The 19,548-nt window shown below is 41.3% G+C and overlaps 1 protein-coding gene across 2 annotated transcripts in view; it reads left to right on the top strand.

Annotated features, from left to right (window-relative positions):
* Window positions 1-19,548, top strand: part of hps1 (HPS1 biogenesis of lysosomal organelles complex 3 subunit 1) — a 33,475-nt gene that overhangs the window by 2,619 nt on the left and 11,308 nt on the right. Inside the window, exons 2-14 of one of the 2 annotated variants that reach the window (XM_084076824.1) lie at window positions 250-360; window positions 606-726; window positions 2,157-2,291; window positions 6,063-6,205; window positions 6,863-6,971; window positions 8,230-8,390; window positions 11,920-12,019; window positions 12,858-12,948; window positions 13,840-13,895; window positions 14,452-14,619; window positions 15,633-15,812; window positions 18,243-18,319; window positions 19,043-19,183. In XM_084076824.1, the coding sequence (XP_083932950.1) occupies window positions 610-726; window positions 2,157-2,291; window positions 6,063-6,205; window positions 6,863-6,971; window positions 8,230-8,390; window positions 11,920-12,019; window positions 12,858-12,948; window positions 13,840-13,895; window positions 14,452-14,619; window positions 15,633-15,812; window positions 18,243-18,319; window positions 19,043-19,183 (1,478 nt within the window). In that variant the 5' untranslated portion in view covers window positions 250-360; window positions 606-609. Of the gene's footprint in view, window positions 1-249; window positions 375-605; window positions 727-2,156; window positions 2,292-6,062; window positions 6,206-6,862; window positions 6,972-8,229; window positions 8,391-11,919; window positions 12,020-12,857; window positions 12,949-13,839; window positions 13,896-14,451; window positions 14,620-15,632; window positions 15,813-18,242; window positions 18,320-19,042; window positions 19,184-19,548 lie in introns of both variants that reach the window. The other variant, XM_084076825.1, reaches the window with a different exon arrangement.

Below are 19,548 nucleotides of genomic sequence, written 5' to 3'. Positions count from 1 at the left end.
TCTTAATAATAATCTAAATCTACAAAGTAACTAGTAACTAAAGTTTTCAGATAATTGTAGTGGAGTAAAACTACAATATTTGCCTCTGAGATGTCCAGTAGTGGAGTAGAAGCAAAAGCACTGAAAACTGGAAATACTCCAGTAAAGTCAAAATACCTCAAAATTGTACCTAAGTGCAGTACTTCAGTAAATGTATTTAGTTACGTTACACCACTGTTACTCACTTGTAATATTATTATTTGTTCATAGAACCCAGTGCTGCCAACCCTTCCTCCAAACGACACACGAGTTGTGCGCCATGGGTGCAGTGAACGGGCCACTACAGTGATACATACAGCAAGACGGGATTGGATCCGTGCTGTTTCTTATCTCAGGTACTTTTGTAAATATGTAGATAACTTGTTTGGACTTTCTGCTGTTCTCTTGTTTGATCTCCTTCCCACCTACCCCCCACCCCTCTTCTTCTTCTTCTCCCTCCCCCCCTCTTCTTTCTATGGAAATTAACGTTGCGATGGGAATGATGTAAAAAAACGAATTTCACCCACTTTTTTACCTTGTAAACCTGTGATGTGACAATAAACCTGATTCTGATTCTGACTCTGATTCCAGATGAAGTGTCTGCTGATAACCAGCGAGAGCGCCGAGGTTCTCTTCCACTGGACCGACCCTGAGTTTCAGCAGAAGATCACACAGCAGTATGGAGCGTCTCAGGAGGAGGACCAGAGTGTAAGCCTCGCAATCATCCTCCTATAATTCGACAAAGCTCTGTGTGGGTGGTGAGACCAACATCTCTTCTGCCCGGTTCTCCTCAGTGGCTGGAGAAATTGATCTGAATTTGCACACAGCCATTGACCATCACCATGTGCACGGAACAGCGAAGCCCGTTTTTTTGCTTTCCCAAAATGTCAGCTGTTTATTAGCGTTTTTGTGTTCGCTTGCTCCCGGGTTGCCAAATCATGTGCGCATATCCCCCCACGGGTATGGTCTAGTTTGAGATAATCGCAATTATTTCGCATAATCGTCATAATCGTTTCCATGGAGAAAAATGCTCACAGTGCATCGCTTCGCCTCGTATTGTGAGCTTGTTGATCAGCTATTTTTCTAAAGTCTGAAATTATTACAAATGTCATTTCTTTGTAGCCTACATTTAAGTTATTTGTCTGCCCTGTGAAACTTTTGTTTACAAAGCCTAAAAGTCAAACAGATAAATAGCATTTTTTATTTATATGTTATATATATATATTCAATGCCAAAAACATTATTTGAGTGTAAGGAGGAACGATGGGTGGTTTTTAAGTCACTCTCTTATGGTTTGGTTATTTCCCTTCAGCACACCACTTATATCACTTTCACATTATGTGTAGGGCTGCAACAGTTAAAAGAAACTAATCAAATATAATACATAAAAAAAAAAAATGGGAGCATTATTGTTTCTGCATGAATTTAGATACAGTAGCATGAATGCACTGTGAAAGCGTGTCGATTCGTTGATATATAAAATAGATTTAAGAAATGTTTTATAAGACTTTGATTTGATTAACCCATTAAGACCGGGAACGCATCTGTGTCATTTTTAGCTTTCTTTGGATATTCAAAAATAGCAGATATACAAGCTCATAGCGCGGCACCGAGTGCCGAGCTACAAGGTTGTAGATTTACTATTTTTTGAAAGATCGTGAAAATGTGTGCAAATCTTTGAATATATATGTTTTTTAAAGCGAACGTTTTTAACTCAAATCTTTTCTTCTGGGGTTTCTACAAATGTCTTCTAAATCCTAACAGTTTATTTTATTTTATTATGTTGCCATAATATCGGTGGTTCTCAAACTTTTTTCATGTCAAGGACCACCCAAAATGTTGTTCCAGGGACCCCCGAGAAGCAAAGATTTGAGTAAAAAATGTTCCCTTTAAAAAAACGATATATATTTAAATGATTTTCATGATTTTTCAAAAAATGTGCAGATCTACAAGCTCATAGCGAGTGCCGCGCTATGAGCTTGTAGATCTGCCATTTTTGAATAGCCAAGGTATAAAATAATGGTCAAAGTGATGCGTTCCCGGTCTTAATAGGTGAATTTAAAAAGTAATGGATAGTTGCAGCCCTATGTATGGATTGTTGTTTTGCTTCAAAGTGTGCCCTGTGTGTGTGTCCTCAGCCTCCAGCCTTTGAGGACAGCATCAACACGCTGTTTGCGCCCATCATCATCTCCTGCAGCACCATGGTGGACAGACTGGGGGACAGCTATGCTTGTTTCACCACAGAGAATGACCACACCTACGTGTTACACCAGGTAACAACAACTAACAACACACCCCCTTAACCCATTAACCCATTAAGACCGGGAACGCAATCTGTGTCATTTTAAGATTTCTTTGGGCTATTCAAAAATAGTAGATCTACAAGCTCATAGCGCGGCACCGAGTGCCGTTCAGCGTCTTGCTCAAGGACACTTCGACACTAACTCTGGGGGAGCCCGGGATCGAACTACTGGTTGCCCAAACGTTTTCAAACGTTTTCGTGCCAAGGACCCCCAAATATATCAAAATGTTTTGTGCCAGGGACCCCCTAGAAAAGATTTGTGTTAAATAATTCAAAATTATAAAAGAAAGTTCAAACACTTTCAAGATTCAAGATTATAATGTTTTTATTTAAAAAAAAATAGTAGATGTACATCCTAAGAATTTTCAGATCTTCTTTTGTTGCTATACAGTATATAGCTAAAAAATCTAAAATGACACAGATGCTTTCCCGGTTTTAATGGCTTAACGTTGGCAAAATTCCAGGAATATATCAGGTGGATTTAACCCTCTTTTATAATTAGTAAACACTTATTTAGTTGACCAGGGTCGGCTCTGTACTTGGTCCGCTCTTTTGTTCCCCACTACACCAAATCTCTTTGCCAAAAAGAGCCGATCTACAACCTCACAGTGTTGTCAGCTTGTATCTAGTATGTTCCCCCGAGTGATGGGATGCTAGGGTTCAAGTGGTTAATGGAAATTAATGTGAAATAATGGGAATACAAATGGAAATGTAGGGACTGATTTGCTTTGTCTGTATATACCATGTCATATGCAGGCTGTAGATGAGTTGGTAGAGAGGCCATCTGGTAATCAGAAAGTGACCATTTGGCTTCCCAGCCCGCACCCATGTCTACGTGTCTACGTGTTCCTGAGCAAGATTAACCCCTAAGCTGAATTCCAATACTCAAATTTCTGCCTCCTCGCTTCCTCCGTCACCTGTCCTCCAGGATGGCGGTGTTACGGTGAAATTTGTGACCTGCCGAAATATCACATAACATCAGTGTCCCAACGTAAATCATTGCGGTTTGTTTATTAGCAGAGTTCAACCTAGCGGTATTTAGGCCACGTATTTAAAGACCTCCATGTAAGTTATGTGGAGCCCACAAGATGCTCAAAATTTCCGGCACACTTTAACAGCACGTTTATGATCAATCAATCAAATTGTGTTGCGGCTTGCATCAGTTGAAAAAAACATTAAGTTCCTGTTTATCGGTATCACAATGAAAACATTTTTTTTCATCTGTATCACAATGAAAACAACATTTTCAAGGTTTTAATTAACATTATAAAAAACATATTATACTAATGTTATATAATTTATCAATAACATCGTAGTGATTTGCCAGTTATTTGGAGGCCAACTTACAATATCCTCACAGGCCACATGTTGGGAAACACTGCAGTAAAATACATTCTGGATTGCAGACCTCCCCCTCGTGCTGAAAATGTGCATTTTCGTCGCTGTCAGGCAGAAACCTCTTATCTGCATTGTTTTAACTTGGTGTGTTTTTTTTTCCTCGTAAATTAACGCCATACGTGATCATACTAGAGCGTCACACGAACGCATCAAAAGTAGCACATCTTCTGCTTCGCGCCGTGTTTCGAGCTTGTAGATCTGCTACTTTTGCTATTTTCGAATTTGAATCCTGAAAAGTAACAGTTTTGGACATATGAGGTTTCCACCCCGACCGAGACGATTTGAAGCAGATCGTAACACGGAACAGTGAGCACGTTGTGATCAACATGCAGTGTCTCTTTAACAGCGGAGCTTCAGTTATATCATGTGGTGTGAGCCGTGTTGGCGCATCAGAGCAGGCTTTGTCTGACTGCACCGCATGATGTGAATGCTGATTCACTGCTTCACTTCCTCTCCTCACTGCCTGATGGGGCGTTTCATATTACGTTTAGATCATAAAGGAGGAAAAAAAACATATAATGATGTCAATAACAATTCAGAAATAAAATGCTTGAAATTCATGAGATGCAAAAAAATGTGTGACTGTGATCATATTTTATGTGCCGTTGCATTCATCCCCTGGCTAGTCCTACCAACCCTTCAAAGCACCTCAGAGTGTGCTACTGCATGATTAACCACTTACGGCCTATTTTATACTTGGTCATATGATAGTATCTTACGAAAATATCCCAGCGAAAATGACTCGCAACGTGTCGCGGAGGTTGTAGATTTGCCTATTTGGGATTTTTCGATTTTGTAACACACTACACATTGTTATAAGAATATGTACATTTTTACATCATATTCTTTTCACTGTCAGTCAGTTACAACAAAAGCTAAGGTATGGCAAGGCTACGGTTGCCAACTCCCAGAGATTGAAATAAGGGAGGTCAAACCCCCCAAAAACCCTGAAATGCATAGAAAACTATGGTATAATGCATAGTTTATAACAGTTATAACACAACACAAACACAATGGTCTTACACCTGCATTAGGTTACTATTCATGTTTTTTTTGTTTTTATAAAAAAAAATGTTTTGGAGCCAAGGTATGGCACCTGCCCTACCTTGCCATACCCAATTGATGCCCCTGTGTATGTCTGTTTGTTTTTGAAAAAAAGAGGAAGCAGCCCATATATTTGAATGGAAATGTATATTTCTATCCTGTGCTTCACAATAAAAAACATATATGAAGGGCCGCAGAGAGCTGCGTTGGGGCCGCATGCGTGCCGCGTGTTGAGTAGCGCTGCTTTAAGGCCTTAACTTACTACTTATTGCTATTCTTAATGATTTGTTTTGTTGTTGTTTTTGCTGCTACGATGTTGCAAACCAAAGTATTTTACTCTTGTGTACTCGTGAGATAACCAATCATCTCTGTCGGGTGGAAATCTCTTTTGTCCAAAACTATTACTTTTCAGGATTCAAGTTCAAAAATGGCAAAAGTAGCAGATCTACAAGCTTGGAACGCGCCGCTTCGCGCCGCGTTTCAAGCTTGTAGATCTGCTACGTTTGATGCTTTTGTGTGACGCGGTAGTATGATCACTTGACGTAAACCCTTTCGCTCTTTGGGGAGCATTAGGTCATTTGTGAATTTCCTCCAGCTGGTTCGGTGTTGGGCGATCTTCTCTGCTTCCTTAAGATGTTCCTTTTTCCCCCCAGAGTTCCGCCTCGACGGACCTTTTCCAGCTGTTTCTGGGTCTTCCTGGTTTCCTTTTCCCCCTGAGGGTTCCAGGTTAAGGCCTGCCCGGTTATGTTGGAGGATGGTTTCCTCAGGGTGTGCCCAATCCAGCCCCATTTCCTGCGTTTAATTTCAATTGGTTCTTGTTGTGTGGTTTGCCAGAGCTCTTCATTTTGTGATGGTATTAAGGCCAATACATTACCAGGATGTGTCGTAAGCATCTTTTGATGAATGTTTGCAGTTCGTTTGATGTTGCCTTTGTGGTTCTCCATGTTTCCGCCCCGTAGAGTAAAAGTGACTTCATTGACGTTGGCGTTGAAGATGTTAGATTTTTGTGAAGATGTGTTTTGAGTTCCATACTTGCCTTAGTATTAAAAATGCTGTCCTAGCCTTCCCTATTCTTGCTTGCATGTCTTTGTCGCTCCGTCCTTCCCTAAAAATGCTTCCCAGGTAGATGTATGTGTCCACCTCTTCTAGTAGGGCATTCATTTACGAAGAAACTAAACAAAAACAGTTAAAATATGGAGATAAGCGGTTTCTGCCAGACAGCAACGAAATAGAATCTTGAATCTAGATAAAAAAAAGTTTTTTTTCATGAGTGTCTACATTTATTGTGCTCCTGTCACAGTTTGACGAGTGTCTGTACATCGCCGTGAACGGCGACGGCGAGGAGGGAGAGGACGACCTGCGGAGGAAGATCTACGCGCTGAAGAAGATGATCGAGGTCCTCTTCGGCATGGTGACCCTCAGCAGTAACCTCCTCAGGAGAGAGTGCGTCAAGTTTGCAGCGCATGCATGAAATGATTATTGGTCCAGTGTGATTCCTGACGTGCTGCGCTAACCCATTCAATCCGGGAACGCATCTGTGTCATTTTAGATTTGAGTTATAACCATTATTTTATATTTTTTGTAGGGGTGTGCCGATACACTAATTTCACGATACGATACACGATATTGAAACGATACGATATACAGCGGGGGGGGGGCAAATGCAAACAAATACTTATGTTTTTGCATTATTATTGCAACAACAAAAAAAGGTTTTTAAAAAAACGGCAAAACGATACATATTGTCGAAAACGTATTGTGATATATCGCGGGACGATACTTGGGTTATTAAAAAAAAACAGATCTACAAGCTCGTACAAGCTTGTAGATCTGCTTTTTATTTTATTTGTGCACATCTTTGAATATATACATAACATTTGTAATTCAAATCTTTGCTTCTGGAGGTCCCTGGAACAAAATATTTTGCAAATGTTCGCTTGAAAAAATATATATTCAAAGATTTGCACACATTTTCCACGATTAAAAAAAAATAGCAGATTTTTTAATAGCCAAATAAATCTTAAAATGACACAGATGCGTTCCCGGTCTTAATGAATTAAGGTTCCAATGAATTGTTGTTGTGTGTTCGCCGTTGGCCAGACTACGCCCTCAGGACACAGAGCAGAGGACCAGGCTGTGGAAACATCTGCAGGGCCTGCTGGAGACCTACAGCCACCTCCGTGCCAATGACCAGAGCTTCTTGGTGGAGGTACAGCGCTAGAAATGAACGGGTGACTGCTAGTCCACACATAATTATGCAGAGAATCCTGAACTTTAATTCTGAATCCCATTAACCATAATCTTAATGATTATGCTTAATCGTTTCCCTTTAGGCTGTTTTATGTTATTTTTGGGGATTCTATACTGTATATATATATATATATATATATATATATATATATATATATATATATATATATATATATATATATATATATATATATATATATATATATTAAACCCAGTAAGACCTGAGGCCGATTCTACAAATGCCTTCTAAATCAGTAATTCTCGCACTTTCAAAAATGTTCAAAAATAACAGATGTACAAGCTGTGAGCCTGTATATCTGCCATTTTTCCCCAAAATGTGTCTCATAATGGGTGCGTTCGGAAATACAGCACTGAGCACACTGGCCAATACAAACTAATAGGCGAGTGCGCTCCGGTGCGCAATTTCCGAACGCACCCTATATGATAATTTTGTTGAGACGTTGTGAGCTTGTAGATCGGCTATTTAAAAAAAAAAATGCCTCACATTATTTCACGATGTGGCCAATGTTTGACCAGTATTTATAGTATAGTTTGTTGATTACGTTTGATGCAGTAATCGTCTTTTTTCTTTTCTTTCTTTTTTTGAGTTATTCAAAAGATCTTAAAAGTCCTTAAATTGTCACTTCACTGTCATCTGGGGCATTGGTTCTCAAAGTGGAGTCCGGAGACCCCCAGGGGTACTTGAGGGGGTTCCAGGGGGTCCCCAGCTAAATGATGGATAGGAACCAAATGGACCCTTATGGGTCTGTAACTCTGAGAGTGTACAAATGGAACCAAATGGACCCTAACTGGTCCATTTGGTTCCATTTGTACACTCTCAGAGTTACATTAACATTGATTTTACAATATAAATTGGGGTCCAAGAGATAGAAATGCCATTAAATGGGGGTCCGTAGCCCTAATGCATGTCAAACAGGGGGTCCTTGAAATTAAAATGGTTGAGAATAACTGCTATAGGGCTGTAAACATCTTCTCTTATGGGGGTCCCTGGCATATCTTTTCAAATGGGGGTCCGCGGGCTAATAAATGTCAATCTGGGGGTCCTTGACATGAAGAAGTTTGAGAACCTCTGATCTGGGGAACCTCCGGAAATCCTGTCGGGGGGGGGGGGGGGGGGAGGGCCTACGGGTTGATAACCACTGCTTCTGATTAATATTCTGATTAGTGTTCCTCTCACCTTCCTCTCGTCCTATCAGGCGGTGGAGCGATTGATCCACCCCACCCTGTGTGAGCAGTGCATTGAGTTCCTGGAACGGCGATTGGTGCAGCAGCTCAACAGCAGCGGCGAGCGGGCGGGAGAAGAGGTGCTGCACGCCTTCATCCTGGTGCACACCAAACTCCTGGCCTTCTACTCCAGGTATAGTCATCATGGCAGATGTTTCAACACAGCTTTTTACTTTCACTGCGGGTGTTGGTTTTGCTCTTTCCAGCAACTTGTCTTGTAAATGTCAGCTGTGAAAATTCCTTGTTGGAATGTCCAGCCGCCTCCACCCAGTCACATGCAAGTCGTGTATCATTCCAGAGGTGTAGCTCGGAAGATGTTTTTCTTAGCCATTCCCTATGCAAAAGGCTTAGCAAGTACTACAGAACTGTTTTAATTCATTTCACGGACAGATACCGAACAATATCTATTTGGAAAATGGTCTGAGATCTGCCCGTCACTTTTTGTGTTTTTTTTGTAAATGAATGCCCTACAGTACTTCATTATACTACACTACAGCATCACACAAAAGTATCAAAAGTAGCAGATTCGAGCTTGCCGATCTTCTGCTTTTGCTATTTTTGAATTTGAATCCTGAAAAGTAACAGTTTAGGACAGGTTTCCACCCGACAGAGACGATATATACGTTTTTAAAAGGCAATTCTGTTAACAGTTCACAATTTGAACCACTATGTTGTCTACACCAACTACACCTAGATCTCGGATTCATCAATGTTGAGAAATCATGCTTAAACGGTTGTTCCACTGCATTATTACGTGTGGGAAGTCCAAAATTCCGACGTGTCTGGAACGCAGCATAAGCACATCTGCTTCTTATATAGGTACTGAATTATTTGTATTTGTAATTCTTATTACCACTGCCAAAGGAGTTGGACGAGGGTTATTCTTTGCTGTTTGCTGTAGGATACAGGATACAGGATCTCTTAAGTTCTGATTTGCATGAAACTTTGTTAAAAGTGTGGTCATGGAAGAATAGAAAGAACTGATTACTCATTTCCTACCAATAGACCTTTTTTCACGGCAGCCATATTGACGTGCGTAAATAGTTCGGTCAGGTTACATCCTGGACAGGTGTTACCAATGATACTAATCAATGTTCCATTTCATTCAGATCAAACTGGAAAGACACTGATACACTAAATGGAACGGAGCCTTAATTCGTATCATTGGTAACACTGTGTCAACATGGCTGCCATGAAAAAGGCCTATTGACCAAAGTGTGGCTTCTCATAAGGGGGGAAAGTAGACAGATGTAGACCATTATTATTATGTGTTTACAAACATTGAGACTGCACACACAGATGCCGGTTGCATGTAATAAATTCCCAACAGATCCCCAAACCTTTGGTTTTGAGGAGCGCTGGTTTCGGTTCATTCAGCGTCCTCCTGTGTGTAGTGCTGTCGAGGCGGTCCCTATAGCGACGCACATACTTTTATTTTGATAGGGAGAGATCACAAGTAAACATCCTAAGCCTTCTTCCTCCACACAGGGAGGTGTGGCGCGTTGTGAGCTTGTACATCTGCTATTTTAGCTACTAAAGTTTCTTAAAGTGTAAGTTGTGAGTTCTCAGAGCTCAGGGTTCGTACCAACCATCTGAGCAGGGCAGCAAAGTGGGTTCTGAGAACCGTATCTGAAACCGAGCCGCTGCATATGAAAAACACATCCAGAACTCGAGAAATACGGTTCATGGCACGGCATCAAGGTCAAGGTCAAGTTTATTAATATGTCCCAAACATGGTTCAGTGCCAGTACGCAGTACCTGGAAGAGAGGGCACATTAGCCCCCTGCCAAAAGACACGTACTGTACACCATCGCATTTCCCACAACAAAACACATCTGGTAACTTTAGGTCAACATAAACAACTGTTAAGTTTTCTTATGAATTCCTTCTAAATTGTTCCAGTGTGTTTTTGCCCAGCACAGACCTGTGGCTTTTTAACCACTTGAACCCTCTGTACTTAGCAAACTAAGGTTAGTTGACCGGGGTAGTCTCTGTACTTGGTCCACTCCCCACGCCCCCCCAGCAGTGGTTCTCAAGCTTTTTAATTAAAAAAACTCCCTTAACTCAGTTACAGGCAGTACATGTTACAGACCCTGTAAGGGTCCATTTGGAACCCCATTCACGGAACCCTGAGTGTCCCTGGACCGCACTGGTCTACACTTAATCTCTTCGCCGAAAATAGCCTATCTACTGAAGCTCACGATGCGTTGCGACACGTTGTGAGCTTGTATTATAGATCTGTTATTTTCTGTGAATGCTCCCCCACCAAAACAGGGATGCCAGGGTTCAAGTGGTGGAGGGAGCCCCTGAGCCCCCCCCCTGGCTGCGACGCTGCCTTTCCAACACTGTTCAGTTATTGGCTAACGCCAACTAGCGCTGTAACTGACTGTCTGATATGCAGCGCTGTGGGTGTCTGGCAACCAGTCGCCGAAATATTCCCATGTCAAAATGACAGACAAAATAAGTCATGCTTCATGATGTTCAATATTGCAATAACAAATAGAGCAGATCAAACAAGCTTTGTTATGTAAGTCTGGCATGAGAACCGTGTGTGTGTGTGAGCGCGTGTGCGCGCTCGCATCTTTAGCTCATAAACACACATTAGCCCCCCTGTAGCTCTGGAACTCGGTGCTGTGTTGTTAAATTCCAGCTCGTAGGCGAAACGGTCAAATTCTTACTTTTTTTTACGAACATACTGTAGCATCAACAATGTAAAAAGGTAAAAGAAAGAAAAGAAAAGGTAGTGGCGAGAAGCAGATACTGTGACCTCTGAATGCATTCACGTAACACCATGAAAAGCAAAATGGGGGTGAGAGCTCATTAAATATAGTGCTGAACTATCCGATGTGGAGATGGCATATATTTCCCTGCATGGCATTAGAGGTACAGTATGCACTCACTCCACTGAGTGCAGTCTACTAGTTTTGTAGCTCTCAACCTTTTTTGAGCTCAGCACCACTAGTGTTTCAAAGTATCCTCAAGGACCACCCCACTCCACTAACTCACAATATTAATATATGCATAACACTGTCACTTCTGTTTTATATCGTCTCTGTCGGGTGGAAACCTCATATGTCCCAAAACTGTTACTTTTCATGATTCCAATTCAAAAGTATAAAAAGTAGCAGATCTGCAAGCTCGAAATGCGGCGCGAAGCTGTAGTGTGATCAAGTAGTGCTTTAATTTACGAAAAAACGCAAACAGTTATGAATATGGAGAGAAGAGGTTTCTGCCCGACAGCAACGATGTACTGTACAAGAAAAAAAGAAAACAAAATTAACATTCAGTTTACTTCGTTGCACGCCGGTGCCCACCAAAAATAAAGGATCTGCAAGATCGGTAGATTACGCAACCACCTCGTGCAGAAAGTATATCAAGCGCTTAACGGTCAATATTTCAGTTTAAACTCCCCCCCCCCCCCCCCACAGTACGCCTATTAGTTCAAGAGATGATCTTAAAATTGATGGACTACTGAAATATTATTTGGGTTGAGGATCTGTGTTTGAGAAAACTAGTGTTCATTCAACAGTTCATTCAAGACTTTCCCACTATAGTGAACCATCTCTTTGCTTCTCCTCCTGTCCATACATGCACTGTCCAGTGTTTCCACTATAGTGAACCATCTCTTTGCTTCTCTTCCTGCCCACACATGCACTGTCCAGTCGGAATGCCAGCACGCTCACCACCTCCGACCTGCTGGCCCTCATCATAATGGTACAGAATATGTATCCCAGCATGGACCTGGATGACCCTGGCACCGAGGTAGGTCGCTACCAAGCAGTGGTGGCAAAAGTACTCAAATGTTTTGCTTAAGTAAAAGTATCAATAATGCAATGTAGAAGTACTCTGTTACAGGTAAAAGTCTGCGTAGATCTACAAGCTCACAACGCGTCGTGATGTGACGCGTTGTGAGCTTGTAGATCGTCTATTTTCAAATAGCCTAGGTATAAAATAATAATTTATATCTGCAAAGTAACTAGTAACTAAAACTAAAATAAGGTGTGTGTGTGTGTGTGTGTGTGTGTGTGTGTGTGTGTGTGTGTGTGTGTGTGTGTGTGTGTGTGTGTGTGTGTGTGTGTGTGTGTGTGTGTGTGTGTGTGTGTGTGTGTGTGTGTGTGTGTGTGTGTGTGTGTGTGTGTGTCAGCAGCTAGAGCAGACCATCTCTCAGCTAGGCTACAGATGTAAACTCTTGGTTTTTATCTTTGGTAGTCTAGGACACGTGCACAAGTTGGTTGTGAGGGGCCTGCAAATGGCCGGCCTCTCCAAAAGGAGGGCTAAACAATTAGCAAGGTACTGCTCAATATCAGCTATTATAGGAAGCCGCTCAATTTGGAGGAGGCGTTGCTTCCTTTACCCATGATTGTTGTCCGCTGTGTTTGACAAGTATGCCATCTTTTGTTTTGTATGTAACATTGCTCTGCTTTACATGCTCTTTGTAACTAACTGTTTTCCCTTCATCTGACTGCACTGGCAGTGTTCATGTCCTTTGTACATCCTGTACTTCTTATTATGTGGACATAAATAAATATTTCTGTGTGTGTGTGTGTGTGTGTGTGTGTGTGTGTGTGTGTGTGTGTGTGTGTGTGTGTGTGTTGTATAGGATGTGGAGAGCACCTCTGGTTCAGGTCCTGATATCTTCTACACCCCAGAGCCCTCCCCTACTGGTGGTTCGCTCCCATCAAATAGTTCAGGTAGACTTTGAATGTGCGTGCGTGCGCGTTTGTTTGTGTGTCAGAATCCGAATCAACGTTATTGTCACATCACAGGTTTACAGGTGTAAAAACAGTGGGTGAAATGTTTGTTTTTGTGCAAGCTCCATCGTTTTTGTTATTTCCATAAAAATGGAAGAAGGGGGGGCAAAGGGAAGAGAGAGAGAGAGAGATCAATAAAAACAACAATGTATCTACATATTTACACAATCTATTCGGTGTGTTAAGTACCTGAGGTAGAACATAAGGTGCGGTAAGTACCTGAGGTAAGATATAAGGTGCAGTGAGCATAGCAGCAGATAGACTGTATAAAAAATAAATCTGCGTGTTGTACATGGGATTAAGGTGCATAGTGTCAGTGCATGTCGACCACATAGTACACGTGTGTGTGTGTGTGTGTGTGTGTGTGTGTGTGTGTGTGTGTGTGTGTGTGTGTGTGTGTGTTCACATTATGCACATGTTTAGTTATTGATATCTGTATGTCGTTGCTATCGGGCAGAAACTTTGTACGTCCAAAACCGTTACTTTCCATATAATTGCAAAAAGAACCTGTGGATGGATTGTCATAAGCTTTAATATTATTCAGTGGTTCAGTATCTATAAAACTGATAAGACAGACTTAACCACTTTCATTTATCATACTTTCACAATGTTTTATATCTGGTGAAATGGCAAGCATCGAGACACACTGTGAGCTTGTAGATCGGCTATTTTCACTACTTTTGTGCAGCACTCTTGTGCGACAAACTAGGGCATTAATTTACGAAAAAACATAAAAAAGTTGAAATATGGAGATGCAAGGTTTTTCTGCCCGACTGCAACAATATGCTTTTAGTGAGTTTTAGTGACTTGCTTCTCTCTCTATGTCCTCAGATAGGCCAGAGCGGGGGGGCACTCCTCTGTTTGAATTTGTGGATCCAGACATACAGGTAAGGTGTTATTCAAAGCCTGTGGTTAATAATTAGTGTTAGTCTTTGATAACAAACAATAATCTTTAATAAGACAGTCTTTGATAACAAACACTAGTGTAATCTTTAATAAGACCACGCAACTGGTGACATAATTCTAGGGCTACGACTATTGATTATCTTCTTAGCGATTATTCTGTCGGTTACTTTATTCTGTCGGATTAATTGCATAATCAAGAAGCGTGTGTTTTGTTTGGATACTTATAAAAAAATACATACAGTTTTATTTTATTGACCAAATCAATTTGTCTGATGAACCACTTATGCCCTATTTTTTGTCACACAAAAAATAGAGAAAGTAGCTAATCTACAAGCTCACAATGCGTCACATCGTGATGCATTGTGAACTTGTGCTTGTATGTAGTCCTGCTATTATCGCACTTTTTTTAAATGAGTAAAATAAAATTCCCATCCTTTTTTTTTCCTTCAAGTAGATTTTTGTTATTTTTTTTTATAATCGATTAAATTGATTAGTTGGATAAACTGTTGCACCTCTATATAATTCTGTCTTTTTAAGATGGCAGAGGACACCTTGCAGACTCTGGAAGTCCCGCCCCATGACCCTTTGACCCCGTGCAGAGTCTTCTTGGAGGTGTCACTCAAAGAGGGCCTCTATCCCATGATGCCTCACTCCATGTACTGCTTGCCGCTGTGGCCGGGGATCACGCTAGTGCTGCTCACAAAGGTTTGTGGGTAATATCATACAACCCAAGCCCACGCTCGCTCATTCATACTGCATGTTTTACTTGTCTTTAGATTCTACTTAGCGGTAAGGTTTATCAGCAGCAGCAATGTTTTGGGGTTTGCAAGTTTGACGCACAGCAGCGGTACCAGTACAGCTGGCACTGGGGCGGCCGTAGCTGAGGCCATCTGGGAATCGGAAGATCAACGGTTCGACCCTCGGCTCGCCTAGATACATGTCAAATTGTCCCTTCGCAAGACACTTAGGCCATAACATTCCCACCCATGCACTCATCTGAGCCATCTGAGCAGCCATCTACTGAGTGAATGCAGAAAAGTAATTCCCCTCCTCCAGGGACCAGAAAATACTGCCTCCTTCTTCTTCAGTATCATCAGATGTTGGAGCAGGCAGATCCACAGCCCAGACCGAAAATAATATTTAAACATTAATAATAAGTTTTGTGAATTTAGCATTTACATATAAACGTTCCATTGAGACGTGTTTTTGTAAATTAAAATATCAATATAATAATGAAAGCGAGGCAGTTGCGCCGATTGCTAGGCCTTAAGGCGAGCAAGTGCCCTCTTCGAGCAGCCGATCGCAAGCCGCGATGGACATCGTAGGTTATCGCCCGTTTTTGAAATCGCACATGTGAAACAAAACGAGTGCACCCCCCCCCCCCCCCCCCATCATATGCGAGAATTTGAGTGAGGCAAAGCCTTCGGATCACTTGTACGTCAGCAGGGTACAGCCAAACCGCCTGGGCCATACTGTAGATCTGCCTGTGCTCAAACTCGAGGCCTCTGTGTCTTTCAAATGCATTTTCCTCGTTTCATTTCATAGCCAGCAGAGGGCACGCTTTAGTCATAGTCGTGTTGGATTGTGTCTGTATGTTGACATAAAACAGAGCTTTCTGGATTGTTTTAGTTACCGACGTTTCATGAAAAATTCACAATATCTTTGCTCGGTTCCATTCAACATTGACCTTTCGCTGTCTGTTTTTTTTTTTGGTTCAGATTCCCAACAGTGCAGTGGCCATGTCCGTTTATATGTTCCTGGAAGTGTTCGCCAAGCTGGAGAAGCGTTTAAACGAAGGCCAGGCGGGTTCTGCTGCCTCCAAGGGTCAGCCTGCTATACATGAGCTAAAAAATAAACTGGATAAGTTCATCAAAGCCCTGGTCCCCAGCGATATACAGGTGTGTGTGTGTGTGTGTGTGTGTGTGTGTGTGTGTGTGTGTGTGTGTGTGTGTGTGTGTGTGTGTGCGTGTGCGTGTGCGTGCTTGTATGTTACTATACTTGTGATGGCCAAATGTCCCCACAAGTATAGTAGATTTTTTTTCCTGGTCCGCAAAATCCAGATTTATGGTAAATAAATATATACATTTTAAGAATATTATAGTTAGCCATACAATTAGGAGAAGATTCTGGTTAGGATTAAGCATTTAAAGGTTAGTTTTAGGGGTCAGGGTTGGAGTTATGCCTGATTTATATTGTGTGCCGGTGTCATGCACTGAAAATAACCGATCGACAAGCTCACAGTATGTGAGCTTTTAGATCACTATATGACATACAACAAAGTAACCGCATATACAGTGGTTAAGTCCTGTTGACTCCTTCGTTGAACTGATTCACTGACGGAAACATTGAAAATAGAATTACACCAAAAGTGTCTTTTCTGTTCATAATCATCGATCTATAAATGCATGACATCTCTGCGTGTCCGTCTGTCTGTCTCTGAACACCACATTTCTCGAGAACTGTCCGACCGTTCGACTTCTAACTTGCCATCAGGCAAGTTAGAAGTCGCGTCGCTTCGGTTTGCGGACACAAATGTCCATGTCTGTCTGTCCCATTCATGACCATCCTGATGTCATCACTATGACGTCATTGACCGGCCTCCCAAGTATACTATAATAATTGTCTCCGCTAGTATGGTGGAGAGTATGTTTTCGTCTCCGTCCGTCCGTGTGTGTGTCCGTCTCAGCCAAGCTAACATTGGTCAAGCTTCACGTGACAATATGTTGTCACCAATGCTTTGATTGGCTAGCGAGACGCATGATGAAAGTGAGCTTCCATCACTGTGATGACCACTGTTGTTTCTAAATATGAAAGGGGTGTGATTTTTTTGTCTCCGCAAGGAGAGTTTTACCCTCCGTGTGTGTGTCCGTCTCAGCCAAGCTAACATTGGTCAAGTGACACGTGACAATATGTAATATAAATAGGTAAGACAGGATTAATCAGGAACAGTACTGGCGGAGACCTGTGCTCCGAGGAGCACATTTTCTAGTTGGTACTGCACTAAGTCATCTGACAACGGGTACAACGCGTACTCTGACAATGGGCACACGTGGTATTGTGTAAACGAAGGGACGTGCAATCCCAACGGGCATTGCCCTAGTCCAAGGAAATATTCATGGGAATTTAGTTTTACTAATACTTATTGAATAAAAGGTAGGGTATGTGATATTTTTGGGTGAAAAACTAAAAGTTTTTAAGTTAAGTATCAAGTAAAAAATAAAGAAAAAATCTTGGTCAATTTATTTGACACAGAAGCCTGGTATTTTGGGTGGACATGAAATCTATATCTACCAATGTTTTGGGTGTGCCAGTTTTAACTATGAAAACTTCTGACCTGTTATTTACCTTGTATAGCCTGCTATACATGAACTACGTAATACACTGGATAAATTCATCAATGCCCTGGCCCCCAGCCATATACAGGTGTGTGATTGTGTGTGTGTTCACATATGCACGTGTTTGGGTTTCAGTATCTACAGTAAATGTGGTTGTGCATGTGTGGTTGTGTGCATGTGCATGTGCACATGTGGTGCCAAGCAGCAACAGTTAGAATTACACCAAAAGTCACATTCATTTTCATAATCATCATGAAATAATTTGTAGAAATGTATAGAATTTTCCTGCAAGTTTTACTAATACTTTTGTGAAATAACTACTTAAGTTTTAATTTAGGAAGCACTCTCAGCATGGTCAGTACTACTGGAAAGTGTAGACGGTTTGATGATTAATAATGTCCATAACAATGGAGCTACAAGTACTATTGCGTAGTTAACTAAAACTAACAAAATAAAGAAATATGTATACAAATAAACCCTTTTATTTAACTGAAATACAACTAAAAACGATGGCGGATAACGGAAACTGTATTGTGTGTTTGCAAAACTAACTAAAACGAACTGCAGTCATGAGAAAGAAAATGTTGATTGTCGAGTTTTTATTTCTTTGTAAATGTATTTTATACATAAGCCTAGTTTTTTGGGGTGGATATGAAATCTACGGTACAGTATATCTTCCAATATTTTAGCTGTGCCAGTTTTAACTGTGAATACTTAAATGCTATGATGTTATAGATATTTTTTTTTATATATATATACTTGTTCTGATTATTCTTTTTACTGAGGTACCAAATATTACAATAAAAAATAGAACTTTTAAAACTAATACAAAGTGAACTAAGCCTTTAAAAAGAAAAACAGACTTAACGATTAAAACTACTTTAAAACTGAATTAATTAAAAACTAATTAAAACTAAACTGAAATTTAAAACAAGAAAATCAAACGGAACTAAAAAGAAAAACTTACACGTTTTTTTTCTCCCTTCCTTTTAGTCGACTCAGCTCCAGAATGCATGGACTGAGTTCAAGAACCGTGCATTCACCAGAGGAGGACCAGGCTTTAACAGAGAGTAAGTCTAACACTGCCCTCTTTTGGCCACAATGGTTCATATTCCTTTTTTTGTGATACATTTTGCAAGGCACATAGGAATATAACACTGGGAAAATATCAAACATAAAGAGAGCGAGAGAGAGAGAGATACATACATAAATATGTAAGAATAAAAGCACAAGCATACATGGTCTACAGAACTACAAATAAAATGATACATAAAAGAGAATGAGAATTAAATTAAATCACGATTTTGTGTCTGGGAGCGAGAAAGACCCTGCTAGGTGAAATCAATAACCTTGGACCAGTTAATACTAGATGGTCTCAACTCTTGACATCAATCATCCTGGCAGGAGCCCTTTCATGTAATCAAAAATCTAAGAAGAAGTGTCAGCTATGTTCTCTTCAGCACGGTTGAACAGTATGTTAAAACCACGTTGTTAACCACTTTAACCCTAGGAATCCCAAATGGGGGCATGTCACAGGTAAAAGTTTTTTTGTGGGGTTTCTTCCCCCCGCAGAAAATCACGACGCATTGTGGGCTTGTAGATCTGCTATTTTCTAAATAATTTAGAACATGCTTGAAAATATTTGAAAATAGGGCTTAACCACCAGCATCCTTATTCTGCTCAACCATATGGGGGTTTAAGTGGTTAAGTGGTTCCTGAGTGTATCTTTGAAATGGTTTTCTCTGTGTGTGTGTGTGTGTGTGTGTGTGTGTGTGTGTGTGTGTGTGTGTTAGGTTGATTCCGAGTTGCGTCAACATGAAGACCCAGCTGTGTGGGGTGTACAGACAGTGCTTTCTCACTGAGAACCATGCAGGGACGGACACCATGCAGCGCCTGTCCCCCGGCCTGCAGGAGCGAGCTCAGTCTATGGTGCAGTGCGTATCAGACCCCTGACCACTTAACACGGCAGCCGATAGGCCGCGAATGCTTTCAAGATTTTCAAGAGGGCCCTGATCCAGACAAGGTTGAGAACCACTACTCGAGGGCAAACATTTGGCAAAAAATTGCCGATCTACAAGCTCACAATGCTTCTCAATGCGACGTGTTCTGAGCTTGTAGGTTGGCAATCCGAGCGTATCTAGTATAGCGCCTTGAGGGATCCTGGTCAATGAAGTACAATAGGCTAATATGTCAATCAATTTAGCGACGGGACGCGCAGGGGGGACGCACGACAGGACGCTCAATAACCCCACGACCTACTTTTGCAACTACTTTCGCCTGCACACTTCACCGGATATGG

This window comes from Gymnoscopelus microlampas (genome assembly GCF_963454915.1).
Source record: "Gymnoscopelus microlampas genome assembly, chromosome: 13".
In the NCBI taxonomy this organism is placed as follows: Eukaryota; Metazoa; Chordata; class Actinopteri; order Myctophiformes; family Myctophidae; genus Gymnoscopelus; species Gymnoscopelus microlampas.
The sequence above is the reverse complement of the archived record's forward strand: the minus strand, read 5'-3'. Positions and strand labels throughout refer to the sequence as shown.